Source organism: Populus alba, chromosome 8, assembly GCF_005239225.2.
Source record: "Populus alba chromosome 8, ASM523922v2, whole genome shotgun sequence".
Taxonomy (NCBI): Eukaryota; Viridiplantae; Streptophyta; class Magnoliopsida; order Malpighiales; family Salicaceae; genus Populus; species Populus alba.
Window position 1 is genome coordinate 6,168,010 of NC_133291.1, and position 24,637 is coordinate 6,192,646.

General features: G+C 37.7%; 6 protein-coding genes across 10 annotated transcripts; 5 read left to right on the forward strand and 1 right to left on the reverse strand.

Moving 5' to 3' along the window:
- Positions 1 to 52: 52 nt before the first annotated feature.
- On the forward strand, positions 53 to 2,968 carry LOC118062382 (pentatricopeptide repeat-containing protein At1g69290). The gene has a single exon (XM_035076106.2). It carries the CDS (start codon positions 93 to 95, stop codon positions 2,055 to 2,057), a length of 1,965 nt encoding a protein of 654 aa, XP_034931997.1. The 5' UTR covers positions 53 to 92; the 3' UTR covers positions 2,058 to 2,968.
- LOC118062398 (uncharacterized) lies at positions 390 to 5,345 on the forward strand. Of its 2 annotated transcripts, none has more exons than XM_073411007.1 (4): positions 390 to 527; positions 3,180 to 4,134; positions 4,267 to 4,323; positions 4,970 to 5,345. In XM_073411007.1, exons 2-4 carry the CDS (start codon positions 3,321 to 3,323, stop codon positions 5,002 to 5,004), a joined length of 906 nt encoding a protein of 301 aa, XP_073267108.1. In that variant the 5' UTR covers positions 390 to 527; positions 3,180 to 3,320; the 3' UTR covers positions 5,005 to 5,345. The 2 variants fall into 2 exon arrangements, with proteins under 2 accessions (XP_073267108.1, XP_034932018.1); XM_035076127.2 differs by having other exon boundaries at positions 396 to 527; positions 3,128 to 4,134.
- Positions 5,346 to 6,179: 834 nt separating this feature from the next.
- Positions 6,180 to 11,803, forward strand: LOC118062383 (probable inactive purple acid phosphatase 1). 2 transcript variants are annotated; one of them, XM_035076107.2, is made up of 13 exons: positions 6,180 to 6,564; positions 6,755 to 6,944; positions 7,152 to 7,243; positions 7,400 to 7,469; positions 7,566 to 7,688; positions 8,194 to 8,286; positions 8,554 to 8,683; positions 9,071 to 9,152; positions 9,477 to 9,609; positions 10,031 to 10,236; positions 10,315 to 10,440; positions 10,729 to 11,038; positions 11,351 to 11,803. In XM_035076107.2, exons 1-13 carry the CDS (start codon positions 6,521 to 6,523, stop codon positions 11,654 to 11,656), a joined length of 1,905 nt encoding a protein of 634 aa, XP_034931998.1. In that variant the 5' UTR covers positions 6,180 to 6,520; the 3' UTR covers positions 11,657 to 11,803. The 2 variants fall into 2 exon arrangements, with proteins under 2 accessions (XP_034931998.1, XP_073267105.1); XM_073411004.1 differs by lacking the exon at positions 6,180 to 6,564 and adding an exon at positions 6,628 to 6,646.
- Positions 11,804 to 12,499: 696 nt separating this feature from the next.
- On the forward strand, positions 12,500 to 14,772 carry LOC118062388 (uncharacterized). Of its 2 annotated transcripts, none has more exons than XM_073411006.1 (4): positions 12,500 to 12,651; positions 12,790 to 13,512; positions 13,683 to 14,068; positions 14,252 to 14,772. In XM_073411006.1, the coding sequence occupies exons 2-4, from the start codon at positions 12,801 to 12,803 to the stop codon at positions 14,642 to 14,644; spliced, it is 1,491 nt and encodes a 496-aa protein (XP_073267107.1). In that variant the 5' UTR covers positions 12,500 to 12,651; positions 12,790 to 12,800; the 3' UTR covers positions 14,645 to 14,772. The 2 variants fall into 2 exon arrangements, with proteins under 2 accessions (XP_073267107.1, XP_073267106.1); XM_073411005.1 differs by having other exon boundaries at positions 12,531 to 12,651; positions 12,794 to 13,512.
- A 645-nt stretch (positions 14,773 to 15,417) lies between these two features.
- Positions 15,418 to 19,749, reverse strand: LOC118062390 (magnesium transporter MRS2-5). 2 transcript variants are annotated; one of them, XM_035076116.2, is made up of 7 exons: positions 19,500 to 19,749; positions 18,301 to 18,908; positions 17,958 to 18,028; positions 16,685 to 16,813; positions 16,245 to 16,586; positions 15,841 to 15,888; positions 15,418 to 15,737 (listed from the first exon to the last, which is right to left on the reverse strand). In XM_035076116.2, exons 2-7 carry the CDS (start codon positions 18,737 to 18,739, stop codon positions 15,507 to 15,509), a joined length of 1,260 nt encoding a protein of 419 aa, XP_034932007.1. In that variant the 5' UTR covers positions 18,740 to 18,908; positions 19,500 to 19,749; the 3' UTR covers positions 15,418 to 15,506. The 2 variants fall into 2 exon arrangements, with proteins under 2 accessions (XP_034932007.1, XP_034932008.1); XM_035076117.2 differs by lacking the exon at positions 19,500 to 19,749 and adding an exon at positions 19,083 to 19,461.
- A 574-nt stretch (positions 19,750 to 20,323) lies between these two features.
- On the forward strand, positions 20,324 to 24,279 carry LOC118062391 (uncharacterized). Its single transcript, XM_035076118.2, has 3 exons — positions 20,324 to 20,798; positions 21,639 to 22,761; positions 23,549 to 24,279. Exons 2-3 carry the CDS (start codon positions 21,698 to 21,700, stop codon positions 23,739 to 23,741), a joined length of 1,257 nt encoding a protein of 418 aa, XP_034932009.1. The 5' UTR covers positions 20,324 to 20,798; positions 21,639 to 21,697; the 3' UTR covers positions 23,742 to 24,279.
- The last annotated feature ends 358 nt before the right edge of the window (positions 24,280 to 24,637 follow it).

Genomic DNA, 24,637 nt, shown 5'->3' on the forward strand with positions numbered 1-24,637 from the left:
ATTAAATAAATATTTGATGTAAAATCTACTACCATCCATTTAACAAAAACTGCGGCGACACACAGAAGTCACACATTCGCAGTGATCAAAGTATGTGGAGAAGAGTGTTCCCTTTGCTTCGACGCCGATCCTTCAGCACCACACCCGAAACCCCAACTTTATACTCTTTCTTGCAACCCACCATCTTTGCCCTTAAAAAGACTCCACCGTCAACCACAAACCCCCCCACCACCACCAACAGACAAACCCCGAAAATCTTAACACAAGATCACGTAACCAATCTAGAATCCACCCTTCACAAGTCCCTCATCACTAACAACACTAATGAGGCATGGGCGTCTTTCAAGTCATTAACCTCAAACTCAGCTTTCCCGTCCAAGTCTCTCACTAACTCACTCATCACACACCTTTCCTCTCTCAATGACACCATCAATCTCAAAAGGGCATTTGCTTCTATTGTTTATGTTATTGAGAAGAACCCAAAAAGTTTAGATTTTGAAACGGTACAACTGTTTCTTGGTTCAATGGTACGTGCCAATACTGCTGCTCCTGCTTTTGCTTTAATCAAATGTATGTTTAAGAACAGGTTTTTTATGCCTTTTCGACTGTGGGGTGATTTTCTCATTGAAATTAGTAGAAAAAATGATAAAGTTATTGCCTTTTTGAAAGTTTTTGAAGAAAGTTGTAGAATTGCTATTGATGAGAAATTGGATTTTATGAAACCTGATATGGATGCCTGTAATGTGGCTCTAGAAGGGTGTTGTTGCGAACTTGAGTCTGTTAGTGAAGCTGAAAAGGTTATTGAAACTATGTCCGTGCTGGGTATTAAGCCTGATGAATTGAGTTTTGGGTTTCTTGCTTATTTGTATGCACTGAAGGGGTTTAAAGATAAGATAATCGAGTTAAACGGTTTAATGAGTGGCTTTGGTTTTTCGAATAAAAGTTTATTTTTTAGTTATTTGATTAGGGGGTATGTAAAGTCAGGGAGTTTTGAGGCTGTTTCGGAAACTATTCTACGTAGTTTGAGGGAACAAGATGGACTAGATTTGAATTTTAGCGAGGAAACTTATTGTCAGGTGGTTAAAGGATTTATGAAAGATGGAGGTATCAAGGGTTTAGCAAACTTGATCATTGAAGCTCAGAAGTTGGAGTCAGCAACTATTGCTGCGGATAAATCAACTGGGTTTGGTATTATTAGTGCCTGTGTTAATCTTAGATTATCAGATAAGGCGCACAGTATTGTTGATGAAATGGATGCTCAAGGTGGTTCTGTGGGACTTGGGGTCTTTCTGCCAATCTTGAAGGCATATTGCAAAGAGTATAGAACAGCTGAAGCAACACAGCTGGTCATGGATATTAGCAACAAAGGGCTTCAATTAGACGAGGGGAGCTATGATGCACTAATTGAAGCATCAATGACAAGCCAAGATTTCCAGTCAGCTTTTACTTTGTTTAGGGACATGAGAGAGGGAGTAGCTGAATTGAAAGGAAGTTATTTGACAATTATGACAGGTTTAATGGAAAAACAGCGTCCTGAACTAATGGCTGCTTTTTTAGACGAAATCGTTGAGGACCCTCGAGTTGAAGTGAAAACTCATGACTGGAATTCAATTATTCATGCTTTTTGTAAAGCTGGGCGGTTAGAGGATGCAAAGAGGACTTTCAGAAGAATGACTTTCCTACAGTTTGAACCAAATGACCAAACATATTTGTCCCTAATTAATGGGTATGTGACTGCAGAGAAATATTTCGGTGTTTTGATGCTCTGGAATGAGGTTAAGCGAAAGGTCTCACCGGATAAAGAGAGGGGTATTAAATTTGATCAAAGTTTGGTTGATGCATTCCTATATGCTATGGTGAAAGGAGGTTTCTTTGATGCAGTGATGCAAGTCGTAGAAAAATCTCAGGAGATGAAGATTTTTGTGGATAAATGGAGGTACAAGCAAGCGTTCATGGAGAGCCATAAGAAGCTGAAAGTATCAAAGTTGAGAAAGAGGAACTTCCGAAAAATGGAAGCACTTGTTGCTTTTAAGAATTGGGTGGGTCTAAATGCATGAGTTTCAAGGATGTTCCATGGTAGTTATCTGCTTGAGCTTTTGCTCACAGGTTTTACCACAATGTTTCGAGTTCAAATTTGAAGCACCTACTTTCAATCTTTAAGCTCGTTCCAATGAACACAAGAGTCACTCAGTACTTTATTCCCTTGGCATATGATTTTTGGCAGAGTATAGGCTGTATAAACATTTAAACTGGAAGGGATGCATGACCTTTGGGGAATAAGAGTAGTTCTGAAATTGGGCTGGTTTGAATGTACGAATGTTGCCAAGATGTGTGACTGTGGGCTATAGGAATGCTTCTGAAAATCGGGTTGGTTCAACTGTATGGTGAATGCAGAAGCATCTTGCTGAAAAATCTGCTCACACTGCAAGGATTGCTATTTGCTTAAATTTCATTAAAATCAAATGAAGGTGATTTGAAGGATCTTTAGGGAAATGAAATTTGTATTCTTTTATTCGGATGACGTGAATGGACTAGCTTCCAGATAATTCTGAGTTCCCTTTGGCTTCTAGTCATGATACAGGATTCTGTAAAGGACTGTCTCCTGTGGCGAGGCTAGTGCAGTGCTTATTTCAATCAATTGCATCATAACTTCCTTATTGTGTCTTGCTGGAGAGGGCGTTTTACTTGGCCATATCTTCAGACAGGATCTAGATTCACTATTGATGGATGAATCAGCTGAAGCAATCACTTGTAGGGAGTTTGTTTGTTTGTTTTTTTTTTCTCCCTTGTCCATTCCAGAGTTCGATAGATAGCTAAGAAAGCAAGGTAAACCTTGCCAGCCTTTTAGGATGACATTTCGTTTTAGTGGCTTTAAACCTGTCTCTGTGTTTTAGTATGTATCATTTTGTATTGAAATAGATATTCGAATTCTTGATATCCAGTGTGAAACTATAGTGATTCTTGTAAATTGGAAATCATATCGCTGTTTGAATGGGCTGTAAAATATCGTTTTTCTTTAAAAAAAACATGTTACACTTCCACCTGCACTACTTGATAGTTACTGGTAATCCTGTTCACATTAACAAGCTTGTTTCTCTTCCTTACTGTTTGATGGGTCTTCTACTAGGATGTACGTTGCTTTACAGCTAGAACCCACATGTGTATGGTTTGCTTTTTAGGAAGCAAAAGGAGTTCGAAATTGATCAGCTCCACCGAAAAGAACACCCAGCCCTCCTTAAAAACATAACTTCAATATTCTCTAGTGAAGTTTGCTCCGTATTTTAAACTTATTGATTATTAATTCTCCCAAACTCTCACCAATGCCATCCATCTCAAATGCATGGATCGTCACCTACATTCTTCTTTCCCTCCCCATCCATCTCACCATCTCTGCTGCTGTGAATCCTATCCCAATAAATGGCACATGTCATGACACTTGTGGCACGATACCAGTGAAGTACCCCTTCGGCTCCGGATTTGGATGTGGGCACCCGGACTTTGCTAGATATGTAAGATGCAACGCTGGCACACTAGAGTTCTCTACCGGGACCGGCATTTACAATGTCTCAGAAATCGATTACTCAAGTGGCATCTTAATTATCAGAGATCCCTTCATGTCTACTTGTAGTTCAATGCAGAACTCAGGAAGCTTTAGCCTGGATCGAGCTAGTCCTTTCACTTTAACAGGGGAAAATATATTTGTTTTGCTTGGATGCTCTACCAATTCTCCTTTATTTGATCCAGCTGAAGATTTGTGTGCTATGGGGTCGCGCTCCCGTGTATGTAGAGGACTATATTCTTGCAAGGGAGTGACAGGCATAGGGTTGCCACAGAATGCGCCACCTTCAACTTGTTGTGTTTACGAGTCACCTATTCAACTAGCAGGCTACACGTTGGATCTTCCAAAGCTCCAATGCTCTTCCTATACGTCAGTATACAGTTTTGGGGGAAGTGAGGGGGATCCGATGAAATGGAAATTTGGGATTTCTCTTCAATATAATGATTCATACTATTCTAATGTATGCAAGGATTGCGAAACCAGTGGGGGCTTGTGTGGATTTACAGGTTTTGATCAGTCATTTGCTTGCGTTTGTGAGAATGGAAAGAACACCTCAACCAGTTGTTTTGGCCAAGGTTAGTTCAAAGTTCACACTGTGCCCTTTTTCTGTTCAACCATGAAGTCTAATCCAGTAGGATAGGTGAGCTGTTCTTCATGTTCTCTTTCTGTACGAGTCCGTGTGCTGATGCGTGCCTTTGATTGATTAGGCAATGCGTGGAGCGGGACACGGGAGTCAAAAATTCTACACAAGCTCAGCTTTGGAGGTATAGTGCCTTTTGTCAAGCTTTACTTTTTATTCCGATGAGCTTGAGCACAAAAAGTCTTCTCATGCTTTGGATTTTTTTGCTACTGTTTGCTTTACAAAATACCTTTTCCTGTTCCCGCAATTATATCTTGGAAATAAATCATGGCACCTAGCTAGAGAACGTCAGATTAGCCAGGGAAAGGGATAAAAAGGAACAAATAAAGAAAGAAGAGGTCATCAAACTGGTCTATCCGTTATTTATTTATTGAATATATGTCTGGAATCTCGAATTGTTGCCTGCACAGATTTTCTTTTTTCTTTTTCTTTTATTTTTGCGTTCTAAATGTGCTGCCAGCAGATTTGGGTGAGATACAACTTCACAGGCCTTATTATTTGATTATTAAAAATTAAGCAACTGAGTCTATTCATGTCTTCAACCGATCACTTTTTTGAAAGTAAAAAAGAAAGAGAAGGAGCCTTGCATAGGGTTTAAGCTGCAAAATGCTCTGATCTTTTCAAGCTTGTGGGACACTCGCCCCCAAAAAATAAATGGGATGCTCATACTAGTTTACTTCTTTTCTGTTTGCTACTCTCCTTTCTTTACTCATATACCAGTTACATGTGCTCCATTACTTTCTCGTTTTTAATCTTCTATTGCTATCCAGGACTCTTGCTCTTGTGGCTGCTAATTTCTGTTTGAAGATTGGAAATGAAAGATCTCCGAGAGCTGGCCTAGAGCTCTTAAGGTCAAATGCAGCAATTCACTCTGTAATTGACAGGAAAATCTTCTTGAAAATGTCCAGATTCTGCATTCTCCTAGCTTGCTGCAATTCATGATCTTATGTTCCATTTTGTTAAAGGTTTAAAATGGATAATATGTCCTGGCTGACACGTAAAATATCAGATAAACACCATGATAATATGCATTCCCTGTCCTATGTATTTTCGTCAAGAAGGTTTCAATGTGAAAGAAAGAAGCAAGATTTGGAATCATTTGTGAGGTTTTTATTTTATTTATTATTATTAAAAGTGTTACAATTCTCCATTGATCTCATCTATACATTTTGCAATTGAATGTGATTCCTCATAACCTTGTTTATTTTTATGTTTTAAAAGCATTTGAATTTTTTTTTAAACTAATATTTTTATATTATTTTAATATATTAATTTCAAAAATATTATTTAAAAAATAAAAAAAATTATCTTAATATATTTTTAAATAAAAAATATTTAAAAAAACAATAGAATTCCAATTCATTACTATGGACTGCACGGCAGTGGTCGTAAGTTTCAGAATGCAGAATTAAGCCAAGATATCAGTACTGCTAATCAAATTTTATTCTTCTATGAATAATTGGACCAAATCAGTTTTTACGTGTCTTACTATTGTGTATGCTGGGTTCTATTCCGGGCGACCAAAAAAATTTAAATATAAAAAAAATAGGTTTTAGAAAAAAATTTTTGGTATTATTATTAAATTTGAAATTTTTTTTTATTAACATACTTTTTAGATATTATTATTAAACCTGATGATTTTTTAGGTTAATTGCTCGAAATCATAAATATAAAATATCATTGTATCATAAAAATCACATAACACTGAGACAGAATTATGGTCTTAGAATAATATACTACTTATACTTGGCTTCTAAGCAATGATTCCCCCCGAAAAAAACAAAAAAAAAACGAAAAGAAAAACTTCATGCAACTTCAAAGCATAACTTTTGATTTTATCCCATTTTAATAACAGAATAAATGGCTTTTTTCAAAAAAAAAAAAATAACGGAATAAAAGGCACTACCAACCAACTTTTTTTATATATATAAATAATAAAGAGAAAAAAGGCGCGCCTAATTCACTTAAGCGTGGCCATTTTTTCATTTTTTGGTAAAAAAGCATAGAATAGCATTATAAAGGGAGGGGGGGAACCTACAAATAGATGGCAGAAAAGCGGTGAAGTGTGGTGTCCGCACCCCGTCTCATGCACCCGGCGATATAGTTCTCCGGCCAGGTAGCCTCAACACGGTTGAGTTTCTGCCCACCATTATCGCAAAGTTACTGGAATCTCCGAAAGAAGATTCCAAGCCTGTTTATATTTACCCTACTACTCCTATAATTTGCCATCCCACCCCTCCACCTCCTCCTCCTCCTCCTCCTCCTACTTGCTTACTCCATTCATATTCAATCAAAGCCGCGACCCTTTTATTCTTTCTTTTATGTTTTACTATACGTTAACCGGCAAATTGGTCTTGTTTTACAGGTTAGTGATTTGTTTACTTCATTTCTTTTGCTTGATTATAGTTCAGTCCTTACGTTACTTGATATATTCACAGTATTGCTGGGTTAGTCTTTCTGTCATTGTTTAAAAAATAACCTCATTTCATGAGTTGTTTCAGAGGTTAGCTTATCATTTTTTATGGATTGATTTTTTTTCTTCTTTGAATGGGCAGATATTGGGTTCCGATGATGAGAGGATTAGGACTTGTATTCTTTGCATTTTTATTGGTTCTCGCTACTCTTCTACAAGTGACAACTTCACATGGAGAGCAGCCTCTTTCAAGAATTGTTGTTCAAAACACAGAACTTCATCTTAGTGAAAATGCTTATGTTAAGGCCTCTCCTTCAATTCTTGGACTCAAGGTAGGCTTTTGCAGCACCGGTTCTTTTATTCAGCTTCCATATATGAGCGACGCTTCTTTTTTTTATTGCAAGTTGGGTCCTTGTTATGTACATATTTTGGTGACTGATATGGATTTGGGTTTTGAATTGAGTGATGCGATGACCGAGGTCTAACACTATGGAGAAAACAATTTTTTATGCGATTGAAAATTTCTTTCACTGCTGTAGGGGCGAAATTTTGAGTGGGTGACATTGGAGTATGCTTCTCCAAACCCATCAATTGATGATTGGATAGGAGTGTTTTCTCCTGCTGATTTCAGGTATGAGGATTTTTTGCATCTTGGAACTGGCCCGGCTTCTTGATTTTTGCTATTTTCAAAATCTGGGTTGCTTTCATTGATATTCTGGTGAGTGTTTGAATGAATTCAACACATCATGTACCGATTTGACAGTGCTTACTTTTTATCAATTTCCAGTGCCTCCACCTGCACCCCTGATGATGGCTCGAAGTTAGCTCCTCCATTTTTGTGTACTGCACCTATTAAGGTTCATCCTGGCCTCCCTGCCGCGAGACTTTTGCTCTTTAATGTATCTCTTTCTTGAAGTGATAAGGGATACCAATACACTTGATTAATCTTGCAGTATCAGTATGCAAACTACAGTAGTCCAGGATACAGAAAAACAGGAAAGGGGTCGTTGAGGCTTCAGTTAATTAACCAGAGATCAGATTTCTCTTTTGTGCTTTTTTCTGGAGGTTTATCAAATGTATGCTTCTGACTTTCTATGCTCTCTTTACTTGTAAGGTGATAAATAAATAATTCCACATTAAGTAATTGGCACCAATGATTGATTTTCCAACTAATCTTCTTTTCATATTTCAATTCTGTTGTGTAAAACTTCCTTCCTAATTCAGTTCCGCGGAGCTCATGCAGGGAAGAACAGTATATAATCGCTTTCCATCATTGTATCACAAGCTTAACTAATGTTACTTTGTGTGTGTGGGAGATTGTTGGTATGCTAGCCTCTCACTGCTGTATGTAGGAGTTTGATTCTTACACATTTCCTTCTATTTTGAAGTATCAGCTGGCAGGCCTTAAGGATGCAATCATTTATTTGGAAAATATTTTGGTTGAATGTGTGCACTTTTTTTCTCACAGTTACGCTGTTATCCCATAATCTCAAATTTATTTGATGAGTACAGTTGTTGGTTGCATTCCACCATGGTTAATCATGCTGCAAATTTGATCTAATTATCTGTTCTTTCATATAGCCCAAGCTGATGGCAGTATCAAATAAAGTTGCTTTTACCAATCCAAATGCACCAGTTTACCCGCGCTTAGCACAAGGAAAGATATGGAATGAAGTAAGCCTAATTTTCCTTTCCTTTCTATCCAAAAGTTCACATGTGATACATAGAGGAGAATCTGAAGTTCTTCGTTGCATATATTAAAACTTGAAACAGCAAAGGGTGTTTTTATCACATATTTTGATGAATTATTCATGAATGTTGCAAGCTTGTTAGAAATCAAGAATCTTTTCCTTGTCGCCTCAGTTTATACAATATATTTTATATTGTAGTCAAGCTAACTCTTCTTCGACATTATAACTTTGTTCTGAACTTCAAACTCAGATGACTGTAACATGGACAAGTGGATATGGGATCAATGAGGCAGAACCCTTTGTTGAATGGGGTCGAAAAGATGGTGATCATATACATTCCCTGGCTGGGACACTGACTTTTGATCGTAACAGCTTGTGCGGTGGGTGGCTCTTTTACCTTGTGAACTTAGACCCGGCTGAAAGTGACCCTAGAATGAAAGCCCATTGTCTATCTTGGTTATGATTATCTATGCAAAGAAGTGTACATCAGCTAGAATTGGCATGTCAGAGATGCTATGCTGTCTCTTTTTTCACTGGAAAATAGAAAAAAAACTACTCCAACAGATTTAGCTACATTATTTTGAGTTGGTTAGCATATTGGTAAAAATTTATCAATTTAGTTTAATCCTAATATCTGAGCTTGCACCTATAACTTGGTTGTTCTCTAGATCTTTTATTGTTTACCATATGGTTGGCTTTCTCAAAAACGTTTTGATTGCTTCTTTTCCATGGATAGATGACTCACCTTGTCAGATGTATATGGTCAGGTGCACCAGCAAGGACGGTTGGGTGGCGTGATCCTGGATTTATACACACAAGTTTTCTGAAGGAGTTATGGCCCAATGCTGTGTATGTCATACCTTATCGCAACTTACAATGTTCTGTGGACCAATGTTGATTTCTGGTGTTTTAACTTCTCATGAAATAATAAATGGCCAAGCTCTGTTGATAGGAATGGATTAATGTCATTTATTATGCATGCACGAGCTACATTAGTTATATGCAAATATTTTTGGTTTTTAGAATTGTTTGCTGAAGTGATGGTTTCCAATAGAGCACTTAGAGGATAGTAAAGGAAGCTCACTCACATCTAATAGTATGAGCATCTCAAAACTAATCATCTGTACAAGATTAGCACTATTTTAAAGATCTACTGCCTTACTGATTATGCAGGTATACATACAAGCTTGGGCATAAATTATTCAATGGTACATATGTTTGGAGTCAAGAGTACCAGTTTAGAGCATCTCCATATCCGGGTCAAAGTTCTGTACAACGTGTTGTTATTTTTGGAGACATGGGAAAGGTTGAAATTTTCTCCCAAATATTATGCACATCTAAATATAGAATCGCATCCTTAACAGATATTCTCATCAGGAACATTAGTAACTTGCAAGATATGCACACTGATGTTGCAATTTTTAAATAACATTTCTGGATTTGGTGCCCCAACACACATAACTTTCTTTTTTTAATTTTCCAATTTATATTTTTCTCACTCCTTTAAGAAAAAAATGCATCATTATTATGTCTAAATGACATAAATTACAGATATCTTTCTTCAATAACTTTATACTTGTGTCAACGTCACTGTATGTCAGAAAGCTATATATTCTTTCACGGTTTCAAGGATTGTAAAGCTTTTTTTTTTTTTTGGATGAATAGAGATAGTAAGCAAATCATTGCACAAGCATTGGTGCACTTTTGAAGTACCTTTTACTTTGCAGGATGAAGCTGATGGCTCCAACGAATATAACAATTACCAGCGAGGCTCCCTTAACACTACCAAGCAGCTTATTCAAGACTTGAAAAACATTGATATTGTCTTCCACATTGGCGATATATGCTATGCAAATGGGTATCTTTCTCAGTGGGACCAGTTTACTGCACAGGTTGAGCCAATTGCATCAACTGTTCCTTACATGGTTGCAAGGTTTGTCTCAATTTTTTTTCCCGCTTGTATTATTCACCTTCTTCATCTTATATGGTGATTTTCGTTGTATTATTTCAGCGGTAACCATGAGCGTGACTGGCCAGGAACTGGATCCTTCTATGGAAACTCGGATTCTGGAGGAGAATGTGGTGTGTTGGCTGAGACAATGTTCTATGTCCCTGCTGAGAACAGGGCTAATTTCTGGTATGGGAAATTTTTCAGAACAAACTTTAATATAATTAACCTCGAATGTGTTATGATTTTTCTCATTTGTAATTTAGTTCAAACCTCTATAATGGTAAACAAAGAAAAAAAAGAAAAAATAAATTGTGGCTTCTTTGGTTTCTTCCTCGGTGGAATCTGTTATTCTGAGGATTTTCTTAGACATTTCAGTTATTTTTTCTTATCCTAGAAGAACATGCCATTAATGGATTCCTAGTTTCTGGTGCAATTCTTAGTGGATATGCTGATCCTCTGAATCCCTGCTACCAGGTATTCCACTGATTATGGCATGTTCAGATTTTGCATAGCTGATACAGAACATGATTGGAGGGAGGGAACAGAGCAATACAAATTTATTGAGCACTGCCTTGCTTCTGTTGATAGACAAAGGCAACCCTGGCTAATTTTCCTTGCTCATCGGGTGCTAGGTTATTCTTCTTCCACCTTTTACGCGGATGAAGGATCATTCGAGGAACCTATGGGAAGGGAGAGCCTGCAAAAACTTTGGCAGAAGTACAAGGTTGATATAGCCATATACGGTCATGCTCACAATTATGAAAGGACATGTCCCATTTACCAGGTATGCAAAACAGTTCCACTTGTGACACTTAAGCAAGTTATTTCCCTTTGCTCTATCTGCATTAATCTGAAAGTGAAGGCAATTCAATTTAAAATTGCTAAAGCCTGGCACTCCAAGCCCGCAACCTAAGTAGGGGCAATAAGTGAGTGCACAACAGGCTCTCTACGTTAGTTTATTTCTAGTAAAAATTGCCAATTTACTCGATGTTTATGTATGTCAAGTATTGTCAAATGAACGTGCAACCTGGATTTTATATATTCAACACCTCACTTACCATTGGATCTAATTTATTTTTCCTGTTTATTGCCATAGAATATTTGCACAAGCAAAGAGAAATCCTACTATAAGGGCACCTTTAATGGAACAATACATATTGTTGCGGGTGGAGGAGGAGCAAGCCTTGCAGATTTCACCCCCATTAATACTACTTGGAGCTACTTTAAAGACCACGATTACGGATTTGTAAAACTTACAGCATTTGACCATTCTAACCTGTTGTTTGAGTACAAGAAAAGCAGGGATGGGAAGGTTTATGACTCCTTCAAGATATCTCGGGGCTACAGAGACATCACGGTCTGCACCGTGGACAGCTGCCCAAGTATGACCCTAGCATCTTGACCTGCATTGATGAAGAAAATCCTTTGAGCATTGTTTGTGGATTTGTAGTTTTTTGTTGTAGAGCGCTGGCCTTTTGCTGTGTGTTGTATAATCATGTAATAGCCACTTAGAGGTCTGAATAAAACATCTTCCCTGGCTCGTTTTTCATTTTCTTTCTTCTTCTTTTTTGAAAAAAAATGAAAAAGAAATAACGATTAAATTACAAAAATCACAATACTGAAAAATGTCAAGAGGCAGTTGCTCTGATTTACAAATTCACTTAGATACGGGCATGAAGACTGGTAAATACCTACAATTTCAGCAATTTATTTATAAAATAAAAACCTTATTTGTATCAAGTAATCCAAATCCAATTAGTGGCCCGTGTCCATGTGCTGTACACTAGGACCAGGTTTTTTTTTTTTTTTTTTTTTTTGGAGGGGGTGAGGTGACAGTATCACCCAACTCGTCAAATATTTGATGTCGCAAGCTTAACCTACCGTCTCACCTTGAAAGTGTTCACCTGGCCTTCATTTGATTCCAGTCCATATTTCTTCAAGTTTTATAGACCTTCATTTTTTTTTTGCTCGAAGAACTGTCTGGATTCCTAATTAGGCCATATTATTGGTAGCATTTGTTGGTGATAGATGATATAATAAAAGGACTTGCTGTTTCAGCGCGTGATATGACCTGCCCATAACATTTTCTGCGACGGGCATTGAACATTCCAGGCCACGTTCTTTTTGTTGGTCAGTAGTTGGATAACAAGAAGATACCAATCAACAATTTGCGTGTGTATTTTTTTTTCCTGGGTGATAAAAATTTAAGTGGCTTGGAATTCTAGAAGTCGAACCACATGGCGCCAAAAAGTTCTTTTCAAGGCTTTTTCATGGGGCAAAATCTTGTTTGCATTCTTCCGCGGCCAAAGCTGCAATATTGAACGACTCTCTCTTTATCAAAATGCTTCTCTTCGTTTTCCTTTGTTTTGATGCCTTGATCTTGTGTTTTTCAAACAAGTATGTTCAGTTTCTTCTTCCATTGGGTTTTTGCTCTCTAATAAACCCTGCCTATTTGTTATTTAATGGCTTTAATTTTAGATCCTAACTTGATTGTCGTTCTTGGAGTCTATTGTTGATTGATTTCTTTGTTAAGAGGAAGGCTGGTTATGGATTTATGGGTAGTGGCCGTAGCTGCTGGTGCGGGATATGCAGTAAAAGCTAATTACTTCAAGAATTCTTCAGCAAGGTTAAGAGAACGCTCATTTGAATCCTTTTCTTTGGATTATTTTCACAGCCAATCCCAGTCCTGGAATTTACTGCAACGAATACGGGAGCAAACTTGCCCCTTTTGCAGACTAGGTATCTGCAAGCACTCAGCAACTGATGAATCATTAGGTAGAGATTTTATAGGGGTTGCAAGTAGTAGTGCTACTAAAGGCGAAATACAGTTACAGAGTCATCGGCCTTATGGAAGGGGTTACTTTCTTTATTTATCTAGTGAATTGTTGCCTGATTCTATCAAACGAGAAGTGAGTTCGTTTCGAAGGTTAACAGCGGACAGGCAACTTGGGAATAGGTCTAGTGGGTATATCAATAAATTCCTTGATTCTTCAGATAGTATCCTCACTCATGAACTGTATGGAGGAGACATTGGGTTTGAAGAAAATGAATATGCTTCACTACCATCTTCATCTACAGAAATTGCACAGCCATGGATAATCAGAGGTAGCCATGATTTTGGACAAGAGATGCCGTTAGAGAAAGAAAATGGATCGTTGATGCTTACTAGAAAACAGATGCAGTATTTTGATATGGGACAGTCTAGGAGATTTAGCAGGTCAAGTAGAAGGGTAACTGGTGGATTGTTTTATTCACAAGGTTGTGTTCTTTTCCACATGTTCTCAATGAGCTTGCTTTACATTTTCATTTCTGACATTTTTGGTTCCATTGAATTTGGTTTCTGAGTCCAAATGCTGATTATATGACTGCATGTCTTCCTTTGAAGTTAACTTTCCTTCTGTTTGAGCTTCGGGTTTTCCTTTCTGCAGGGTCTTATGATAGAATGCTTCTTTTCTTCCTGGGGATAACTGCTGGAATAATGTCTCATGTTGCCGCAAATAAAAGAGAAGTGGACTCCTTAAATGAATTGTTGAAGCAGAATGAGAACTTGGTCCAGGATTTAAACGAGGAACTTAGTGAGGGTTCAAGCTTCCAGGGAACCACTGAAAAGCCAAGCAACAGCGCATCAAGTGAAGTTTCCACGAAAAAGGAATCGGATAAATCTATAAAATTTTATGGCAGAGAGCCAGATGATGAGAAGGCAGCGAACTCCGAGGCAATGAGTAAAATTGAGGCAGAGCTTGAAGCTGAACTAGAGAGGTTGGAGCTAAACATGAAATCATCTAGTTTAGAGAGAATGCTCGATTTAATTGAGGTAATTTTTTTAGACTCGATGGATCTAGTTTAAGTGAGTGATAAGAAGTCAAGACCTAGCTATACCTTTTCTGTTATGATTCAGTACTTGGTTTAAACAAAGTTTCAGTTTCTGTTGCATGTCTAGTCTATTTAAACATGTTCCTTATTACATGCACACTTCGTTTTGCGCTGTTGTCTGCAGATGGACCCCAACTTCGAGCTTGATGTTGAGGGAGATCTAAGCCCAGACATGGGTCATAAGAAACCTGACGATTTATCCGATTCAGACGATGACGCAAGTGGAAGTTCTACTGATCCCATTGATACAGCAAACTATGCCGTATCACCTAAGGAGCTCAGCTTGCGTCTTCATGAGGTAATTCAATCAAGGCTGGTAGTCCGGATCATGGAACTCGAGGCTGCACTTGAAAATAGCCAGAAGAGGTTACATGCCTTGGAGTGGGATAGCACAAGCCCTAAGATGGACTTGCATGGTGAAGTAGAATCATCGTCTATACAGCAAGCCCCGAGCTTCACTGGTGAAGGCAATGGCGTGCACTGCCAATTTGCTACATCAGGGAAAGCTGATGACTGAACACGAGAACAGTGTACTCTTGAATTCTCAATAAATGCTGTTCTTGATGGTTGATCTAAGTATCTAACAGGGATGATTGAGTATCACTATTATACTAGCGAAGAAAAATGTACAATTTTATTCTAAAACATGCACTATCCTCTCCTCAAATTGTCCGGATCCAATAGGAGGAAAATAGTTTAGTCACAGAAATTCCAATGCCACCCATAGCTTATTACCCTATAAATTCACCCAGAAAATGTCCTTCCAATAATGGAAGGTGGTTGCTTTGTTTACCAGGAAAGAAGAGCCTATGGTGTTGCAATAGAAAAGGCCTCCGCTGCTAGTTTTTTTAAAAGCATTATAGTTCAAAGGAGAATATCTGTACTGTTGAAATGGACAATTTTATCCAGAGCTTCTTGTCATATAATAGCCTGCATTCGACGCAGGGTACATGAGCTATGCCTGAACTTTAACAAGCAAACAGGCCTTGAATCCCTTGATACACTATCCCAGTTACAAAATTAGCAGAGATGATCCTCGGATCAAACGTATAACTTGCAGACCAGGCACGGTGTGCTTTCCCTAGGCCAGATATTTGTCTTCATAAGAAATGTGATGCCAAACCGCTCCAGAAGACTGGATCCTCGTATCACATTGACGAGGACCTCCAAAATTATGGACTGAAGCAAGAATTTACACGCCTCAATAGAGAACCTCATGCAATATATGTATGCATACCATCATAGAACAAGCCCCTGTCATCTTGGAAGAGCATAAATTGACCCAGAGAGTGAGAAGAAAATCAAATTGAATCATGGGTTTCTATGAAAAAAATCAAGTGTTTGTCTCCACTGGAGCAGCTTGTGCTATAAACTAAAGTTTATAATGGAAAGACCTTCTTGTATCTAAAATAAAACAAGAAACACAAATACAAGAATACACATGCAAGACCAGTTATAATCAGAACCCAATTAAATGCATTCGGGTAATCAAAAATTGAGGCTACAAAGTTCATCCCAAATATTCCTGTCACAACAGCAAATATTGTAGTCACAAAGGTAGCAGCAGTAAGAAGCAACTCGAATTGAATCAATTGGTTCTGGACATTGCCCTGTATATATACGAGACAAAAATTATATCTCATGTTTTTTTCCTCGATCAAAAACAGAAATGAAAGGCACAGTAAGAAATTAGAAGTCATTATTACCCCTTACCAGTTTAATGTTGATCAGATCTTCCGTGTCATCTATGTATTCTTTGAGCTGCAATGTTTATAGAACAATTAATATAATGATGCAGTAAATATTCTTGCACATCACTACGCAGAAACCTACTTTGAAATACAAGCATCCTTTTAATATTAAGACGCCATAGTTTCCATTTTAGAACCTATAAAATTTCTAAGTAACCTGGGCTGGTTGTGTGTTTCAGCTTGCTGCCAAGAGGGGCGTCCTGATTTAATTCGTGGATTGTCAAAATCAAAATATTGGTTGGTTTTAGTCATGCATGCCTTATACCTCAGGTCATTTGTAGGATATCAATTAGCATGCACTATCCAATCACAGCAACTCATACATAAATCTAGATAAGTTAAAAAACGTGTTATGCAGGAACACACCGAGAACAACTTGCTAAGACTGTTGTCGATAGCAGCAAAGTATGCTTCGAGTAACATTTCAAGTTGGTCAATATTCTCGCCATTACTGGATGAACTCATCAAGCTTCCATGTTTACTTGGACTTATATTGCTAAATGCTCTCTGCAATTTCTGGGCTCCACTAATTGACCTTACTGGCGAAACAGGTGCAGATTTTGAAACCACTCTGCCCTCACCTGGGATATCATTTTGAAAATACATATCACCTAGAGCATAAGCTTCTGATCTCTGTCTTTTCTCCGTCAGATACATCTCAGCCATGTCACCATCATCATCCATGAGATGTTCCATCTCATCATGGACCTACAATTTCAATCTCTAAGCTAACATATGGAGGAAGAAAGCGGAAGAAGACAATAGATCACCAACAGAAAAGGGGAAAATAAGAAGATTAAATTTACCCTCTGAACTCGCTGAGTCAATGCAAGGAGGTGGCCCTTGAGTCTACGGACACGTTCCAGATTATGAGTATTAATAGATGTTGCTAGTTCATCCAATACCGGATATACCTCCAATTGCAGTTCTTTTACCTATCAACCCAAAACTCCTTAATGTGAGGAAGTTACACACAATTTTTCAAATTTCAAACTGCCAGTTGATCTATTGCTTTTATTGTGTGCACTAAGGCCCGTTAACTACCACTGGTTTGCCAAAGTGAATTCCAGGGAGAGAGGTGTTCTGAAAAAATGATCTTGAGCATTAGAACATTTACGTAAAGTGACCAGTCTGAATTGCAGCCCAAGAATTCCATCACACATAAAGCTATTGTTAAATGGCTGCCCGCTCTTAACCCACATGGTTTCTGGAACTGCATTTGGTCAAATCCACCATCCAATAACAAGTGACATGTAACAACCATACATGCAAAAGCATTGAGAGGCAGTTTACATATTCAACTCTCCTAAACCATTTTTCTTTCTTTCATAAGCTATATGTATTTATTCTAGTGAATGTTATAACAGAGAGGGATCCAATTAGGCCCTCCGAGATGTTGTGAATTTCAACTTTCTCAGCATCAGTTGATCATGCAATGAAACGATATAGTATGCACCAAATACCTACCATGGTTGGTCAATACAATGCATGCCCAAAATTATCGACAGGAGGTCATGAACTCCTATCTTGCAGCTAAATAAACTCATTGAATGGTAACAGAAAAACAATTTTTTAACCAGAGTACATGAAATTACCCCTCTTTCAGAGTACAAGATAAAAAGCATCAGACCAGCCATAAAAAACTGTCTTCAGGTCTCATGGTATAAGTAAAAAGTGTCAAACCAGAAAAGGCTGACTGCAGCACATGCCATTTCTATTTTTCTAGCATCATTAAGTTTGATATGGAGAGGGAATATCAAGTTCGATTCTTGCATCACAAGCATCTCAACCTTTAAAAAACCACAATATTTTATATTAAAAAAGGGCATTGATTTAAGAATGCCAATTCCATACCACGTGGAAAGTCATCTTGGGAAGTGAAAACAATCTTGGACATGGATTATCTTTACAAGATTACCTTTTGATTGGAAGACTGGCTTCCTTTTCCACAATGACATCATTGATTTCTAAAGGTTTAAGGGCTTTACTTAATTGGTCTGTGAGTGTGCGTGGGCAACATGTTCAGAAAAAGATGGAAACACTTTCCTTAATAGCTAGTGGCTCGTATTGTTAGCATACCTGAGCATCAAGAGACATGCAAGTTAGATCCAAGGCCAATTCCAGAGCTCTGAATTCAAATGGCAAGTCCTCTGGATCAAATCAAAAGTAATTATATACAGCTTGTACAGCATGACTTTATAAACTTCAAGAAGTAAAAAATAGTCATAATTGTGAGTAACAGAAATCAGTTTGAAAAAAATTGAAGTGAGCAAACTACTGTTGCAAGCAAGAAGCTCTACAGCTTCAAGCCCAGTTAATCAAAAGAAATTCAAGTTTTAAACTCCATCTATCTGCCTACAACAAAGCAACCAAATGCTTCAAGGCCATAGAAACAACTGTTCCAAATTAGAAATATCTTTACCTGCTTGTTCTCGATTTGTCTGAAGACGTTTGCAGAATTCTGACATGTACTGGACAACACATCCATCCAGGGAATTCATCAGGATAACCTCATCCGCTGTGATTATACATCTAATCTGTTCAAGACTGACCACAATAGCCTTCTCCCGACCTAAGATTGTAGAGGGATAAATAAAAAGAGGGTCCAAAAGGCGCAGATCCCTGGAAGGCAGAGAACAATGTCTCATTATGGTGGCCTTGTCAAGCTCCAAAATCTTTGAGTTCCCATCCTGATCAATCTTTATCCATGAGCGATTTCCATGACCATGACCTCTCTTCTTTAGGCCTGGAAAGCCAGACCCACGATTACCATACCCATCTAAATTAAGCCTTACATTACCATGAGAAGAAGCAGGTTCAGGAACACCAGCTCGTGCATGAAGACCTTGGAATTCTTCCATTGGACATCAACTTTCCTTCTTTTGGTTCCAAGTCAAAATTTCGTAGAAGGGTTATGGCCAACACTCATTGGATGATTTTAATGCGCCAATCTATGAAATCTGAGTTAGTCAAAAAAGATTCAGCAATAGTTATCCATGTTCTTCTTACATTTCCGGGTTAAACGCAGACCTGAAAAGTAAAGCGGCGTATAATAATTATAAACCCTATCAGTTCATTAATTGAAATGCACATCAGTTCCCATGAAAGAAAGTAACATCCTTCAATTAATAATGAATGCGATAAAACGAATCCTTCTGGTAGCTAAGAATAATCAAAAAGCGAAAGACTGAAACTTTGACGCACATGAATCTGCAGCTTGAAATTTCAGGTGGATGGTGATGTGTGTGTGTGGGCAAACGTGATTACTCATGGGTGTTTCAGTAAGAGAAATCCAGAATTGACACAAGCCATCTCTGACTCTATGCGAAAAGTAACAAATTTCTTTAATTATTCAAACCCAGAATAAAACTCCACAGAAACAAGAGCAAGAATCAATTACACCACAGTTCTTGCTTCTAATCTCATCTAATGATTAACATTACCACGACATCAATTTGTGTAAAAACTGTACATTACACAGATAAGAGGACAAAACCTCGCTACTTCATTCCAAGGTTTTTGATCGATATTAAAGGAAAGCCTACGAAAGAATACACCCACACCACACACACACTAGCATGATGAAAGATGAACCCAGGAAGGAGAGACGAGAACTGGTACCATTTAAAAAGAAAAGATCGTTTAAATTTCCAAGCTGCAGGGTGGAAACTGGTGAGATAGAAAGAATGCAAAAGAATATTCTCTTTGTAAGGAGATCCAGGCATCCAGCTGATGAGAACAGTGTTTTCTTGCAGTAACCATGAAAGAGAAGCAAATGTGCCTGCGCCGTTTTTTGCCACTCACGCTGCCTGAATTTTATATGTTGCCCACAGCCAGGCGAAACAACCTCAACCTTTAGTTTCTTAAGCGGTTTGTAATTAATTATGCTATAATTGAATTTAATATTTAATTTAAATTTAATTTATAAAAAGTTGAATTCATACGAGATAAGATTTAATTCAAATGTTTTTCGAAAAAAATAGATAAGTGTTTTTAGAAGATCGGTTTTAACATTAAGTATAGCAAATTAAATAAGTTAGTATCTTTATATTATTTTTTATATATTAAATTCTATTTAAAACTCAATTCTCAGCATTCAAAATAATTTTTAACTATAAGATTTTATTAAAAAATAAATTTAAAATATAGTACATTTTATGTTTCTATTTTTAAAATATAAATTTATGAAACTTGCAATCAAACAGTCTAAAAAATATATTAACCTAATTTAAACAGTGAAACCTTCGATCCAGTTGTTCTGATAATAATATGAATTTTTTTTGTTACTCTATTGAGATGAGACATTTTCTTAAAAACCTGGTTTGCTTAAAGCAAACAACAGCAAGTGGAATTTTCTTAGTCGCCACTTCATCAAATTATATAAAAGAAGCACCCGTGATTACTTCATCCACCTAAAGTGGAAAATTGGATCTGGAGGAGGAGAAGGCTAAATCCAAAATCCGATCTAGAGATTCACTACCTCCACTTTCATTTCTTCTTCTTCTTCTTCTTCTTCTGCCATTTTTTTTTTCCGGCAAGAGTTTCTTCCTTTTTGACAAACAATCAATCCCGTTCCTTCCCTGTATAACGAGGGCCACAAGTAACTATAAATATAAAATGACCTGACAGTCCCTCACTCGATGACATGGCGCATTACCGTTAGTCAAGATTAAAACCCAAAAATAAACTCCAAGTACCCTTTCATTAACTGGAAAAAGGAGGAAAGATGGCGCGAAAGATTTCCATAGTTAGTTAGAAATCCCTGAACTATAGCACAGCCTTGTGTCATCAGATGATTCCCGTTCTCCTGCTTTCTTGCTTCCTTAATTTCCTACCTAAAAACCTCAAGAAAAAGAAGAGGGGGATGTATCTCTCAAAACAACAGCAATTTAGGCTGTTCATTTTCAAATCAAATCTCAGGTAAGGAACATTCTTTAAATCACTGCTAATGATTTTTCTTTGATTTTTCGCTTTGTTTTTGTTTGGTGATTTTAGTATAGATATAGAGAGAAGCAAATTAATTAATGAATAATTAGCTGCGGATGGTTCGTAAAAGTAAGCTCTTATTCTTGTTTTGTTGAATAACCAAGAGCTTCTTCTTGCATGTTGTTTCGTTTAAGAGGATTAAGGAAATGAGATAGAAAAGAATTTTATTTAACGTTTGAGTTGTCATGATCGAAGTTGTGGTACAAAAAACATCAAACAGAACACGAATGGCTTTTAATCTGTGTGGAAATTATCCGAATTTTAAAGATGTTAGATTTGGTGGTTGGCAGTTTAGCTTCATAGTGTTTGTGAATTAGCAAACATGTCAAGGAGATTGCAAGAAAAGAGATTTTTTTATTAAAACAAAAAGAAGAGAGGAAGAAGAGAGAGATTCATTTGTAAATCAGTGGACTAGTAGAGGTGCACTTTACCATATCTAAACTTGAATCGTACTTGTTTATGTATTAATTATCCAATCCCCTCTCCCTCTCCCTTGAATTTGATTTTATTTTGTTATATATGGGTTCTTAATTTCTTAAACTGAGTATCACAGCACGTTAAATCTTTCGATTTTTTTTATTGTTATTTGTTGATATTACTCGGCTAATTGTATCCTGTACAGTCACATGTATTAGTCTCTGAAAGAAATTGTTTTCATTTCATCAAGCAAGCTTTTAGCTGTTTATGTGTGGTAAATTGTGAGATTGAGATCCATTGAACATATCTCACCTACAATTTTGTCACATTTTCATACTAAAAAACTTTATCCTGCAGGGTTCCTGGAGTAATAGAGTACTAAAAACTAAGCTGGATCAGATTAATGTTTTCCAGTTATGGACTTGGAACATGGAAGCGGAAGCAGCAAGCATTCGGAATCACATCCAGAGGTTAGTGATGGGAGCGGAACCAGTGATCATGAAGATACATATCCAAAGCTTCGTGTTCGGGTTGGAAGTGGTGACAATCTTCAGAGAGGCCCAGAGAAAATTGATGGGACCGAAGGCAGTAAAAATTCAGAATCAAATCCTGAGTTTATTGATGGAAGTGTTAGTAGTAAACAAAGAGAGTTAAAACTGGAATTTACTGCTACAGAAGGGGATCTTCACATGCCATTTGTAAAGTCAGGTCCTTCCTCTTCCTCGCCTTCCTCTGCTTCTTCTCTGAGTTCTTCTAGCTCATCATTGTATGATCTGTTTGATGTGATCGCAAAAGAAAGTGCTGACCCTGGAGCATGCGCTGATTTTGAATCACTCAACAAAGCTCACGAGATTACTCAACCAGCATCAGAAGATCATGAGAATGATACTTCCATTGAAAATTCTCACAAATCAAAAGAAAGTGAGTGTGGCTCTTCAGATCACACGCTAACATTCCCAGTTTCTGATGCCACTCGTGAATCCCTGGTGCACAACATGTCACCAACACAATCCCCTTCTCTCCAAGTCATGGAACGACCAGGAGGATATGATCCTTTTAGGATTCCATCATCCATCTTTGAAAGAAATAAAGGTCCAGCACCAATGGATTGGAGTGCTGCTTCCAATGAATCATTGTTTAGCATTCACGTAGGAAACAATAGTTTCTCCAGAGACCATGTTTTATTGTTGGGCGATCTGGGATTGTCTGGAGATATTAAACAGTCAGGTGAATTGGTCATGTTCAGCCCACCCCCTCCAAAAGCAATGGTGGCCACTGATAATCAGTCTTCAGATCCTGCCTTGGAAACCTACAAACAGAAGGGTGGAGCAAATGGAATATCAGATGATACTATAAAGGATCCCGAAGAAAATCAAAATAAGGAAAATAAACCAAACCAAGCTGTATCCTGGAAATCTCCTAGAACTTCCAACCTTTCACATGAAAGTGGAGACAGTATCGAGTCCTTTTCTTTTCCAATGTAAGCTGCTCCCATTCTCTATATGCAAACACTTAAATACTAGAATTCATGCGCGCTCAACTACGTATTACTTCTATTGTGCATAAAGACTAGTGGACTCTCGTTATTCATGCATAATATGCATATTCATGCAAGGCGCCAGTCTTTGTCCATACCATATCTGTGTTTACATTCACGTTGCACACAGTGAATACATGGATGTTTGTATGTTTGCGACTTGTTGTGTGAATTCAGTCCAGACAGAAATGCCTCTGGACTTGGCATGCTTGTATTTCATGCATGTAAACAAGATGTCTAGATTTACTCTACAATTATATTCGCGTGTGTGCCTAATTAATTAAGACTCCGCAAGCCTAATGCTTTGTCAATGAGGAATATACCTTTGTGTTGCAGAAGAAAGAAGAAAAATGCATGGCCATTTTGCTACTTTTCTAGTTGTAGCTGGGCGCTCTGCTACTGTAAACGGCCAAGCTGCTACTTTAGGTGGCCAAGCTGCAGGTGTTCTTATTGTAGCTGGGCGTTCTGCTACTATTGGAACTGTGGCCGAAAAGGATGGTGTTGTCATAAATATTCTGTGTATGATCCTCTCTCTCCCTGTCAATTGATAACAATCAAGAAAATAGTAAACTCTGTCTTGTTAATTTTTTCCAACCGCCATGATTAATACCAGTTACGTCACTTGTGTTCATATATGATTCACAACTATTGCCATTCCATCTACATTATAAAACAAGGTTTATAATAACACTTTGTAATCTCATGACCTGTATTTCTTGGGGTTTTGCAGTTTGGCAAATGGGATGAGAAATGGTTCCGTGAAAGCTGGTATTGAGCAGCGGCAGCAGCATCTGGAGTCACCGTCTGCCCCAGTGAGTCAAGAATCGGCTTCCTATCATTGGTGTCATTGCTTTTCATGTTGCTCACGGGGTTGTTCTTTCAATTGCTGTTGTTCCTGTCGAAAAATCAAGTGTTGCCGTTAGAACTGGCTCCTTACTCATATGATGGAAGAGTGCATCTCAGCTCCTAAGGCGCTTCCTGTTTACAATGCAAGCCTGAGCTGTCCTTAATTAAGGTTCTGGTAATTAAGTTAAAATTGGGACATTGACAGTGGTTGCTACTTAATCATCACGAGGCCTTTTGAAAATGCAATTGTTGTCCATGTGCGTTGTTCTTGGTGTGACTGCAAGGAAACTGGTTCTTTTCAAGACAGGAAAAAAGGAAGGCGCTGAGGACTGGTAAGGGGAACCTCTAATCCATTACCTGTATGATGTTTCCTCCTTGAATAAGAGCTAGTTTATAACTAACTCTTTCTTTTTTGCGTCTATATTGCTGTAAATTAACCTTTAGTTTAATAGCCCTTTTTGTAATAGACGATTGTTTTCAAGCATATGCGGTATTTTTTATTATTATTATTATTATTTGGATTCTGCTGATGTTAGAAGCATGGTGTGATTGTGATGATATTACTCTATCTGTACATCAAGTGGAGGAAATATATACATTATCTACAATTCAGGGGGGGGGGATCCTTAAATTAGTGTATTATCATAGAGAGAGGGGGGAACATAAGATCGCATATGAAAGTCTTCTTCTTCTTCAGTCTCATGGTTTTCATCATTTGTTTTTCTTTTATGCCCAGCATGATAGCGCATGTAGACACGACTGATCTTCTTTCCAATTGGTTGAATTACAATGGCAGTTTTGGGGATAGATGCTTTCGTAGAGGTGGGTATGGTCATGGATTTATTGGGAAAAATAGGTACAGCTCGAGTAATCATTTATATAATATAGGTATCGAATCTTTCTTACAAAAATAACCGAATCTTATGTGTCGATGCCCTTGTCCAGAACCAACAAGAGACGTTGGATGAAATGT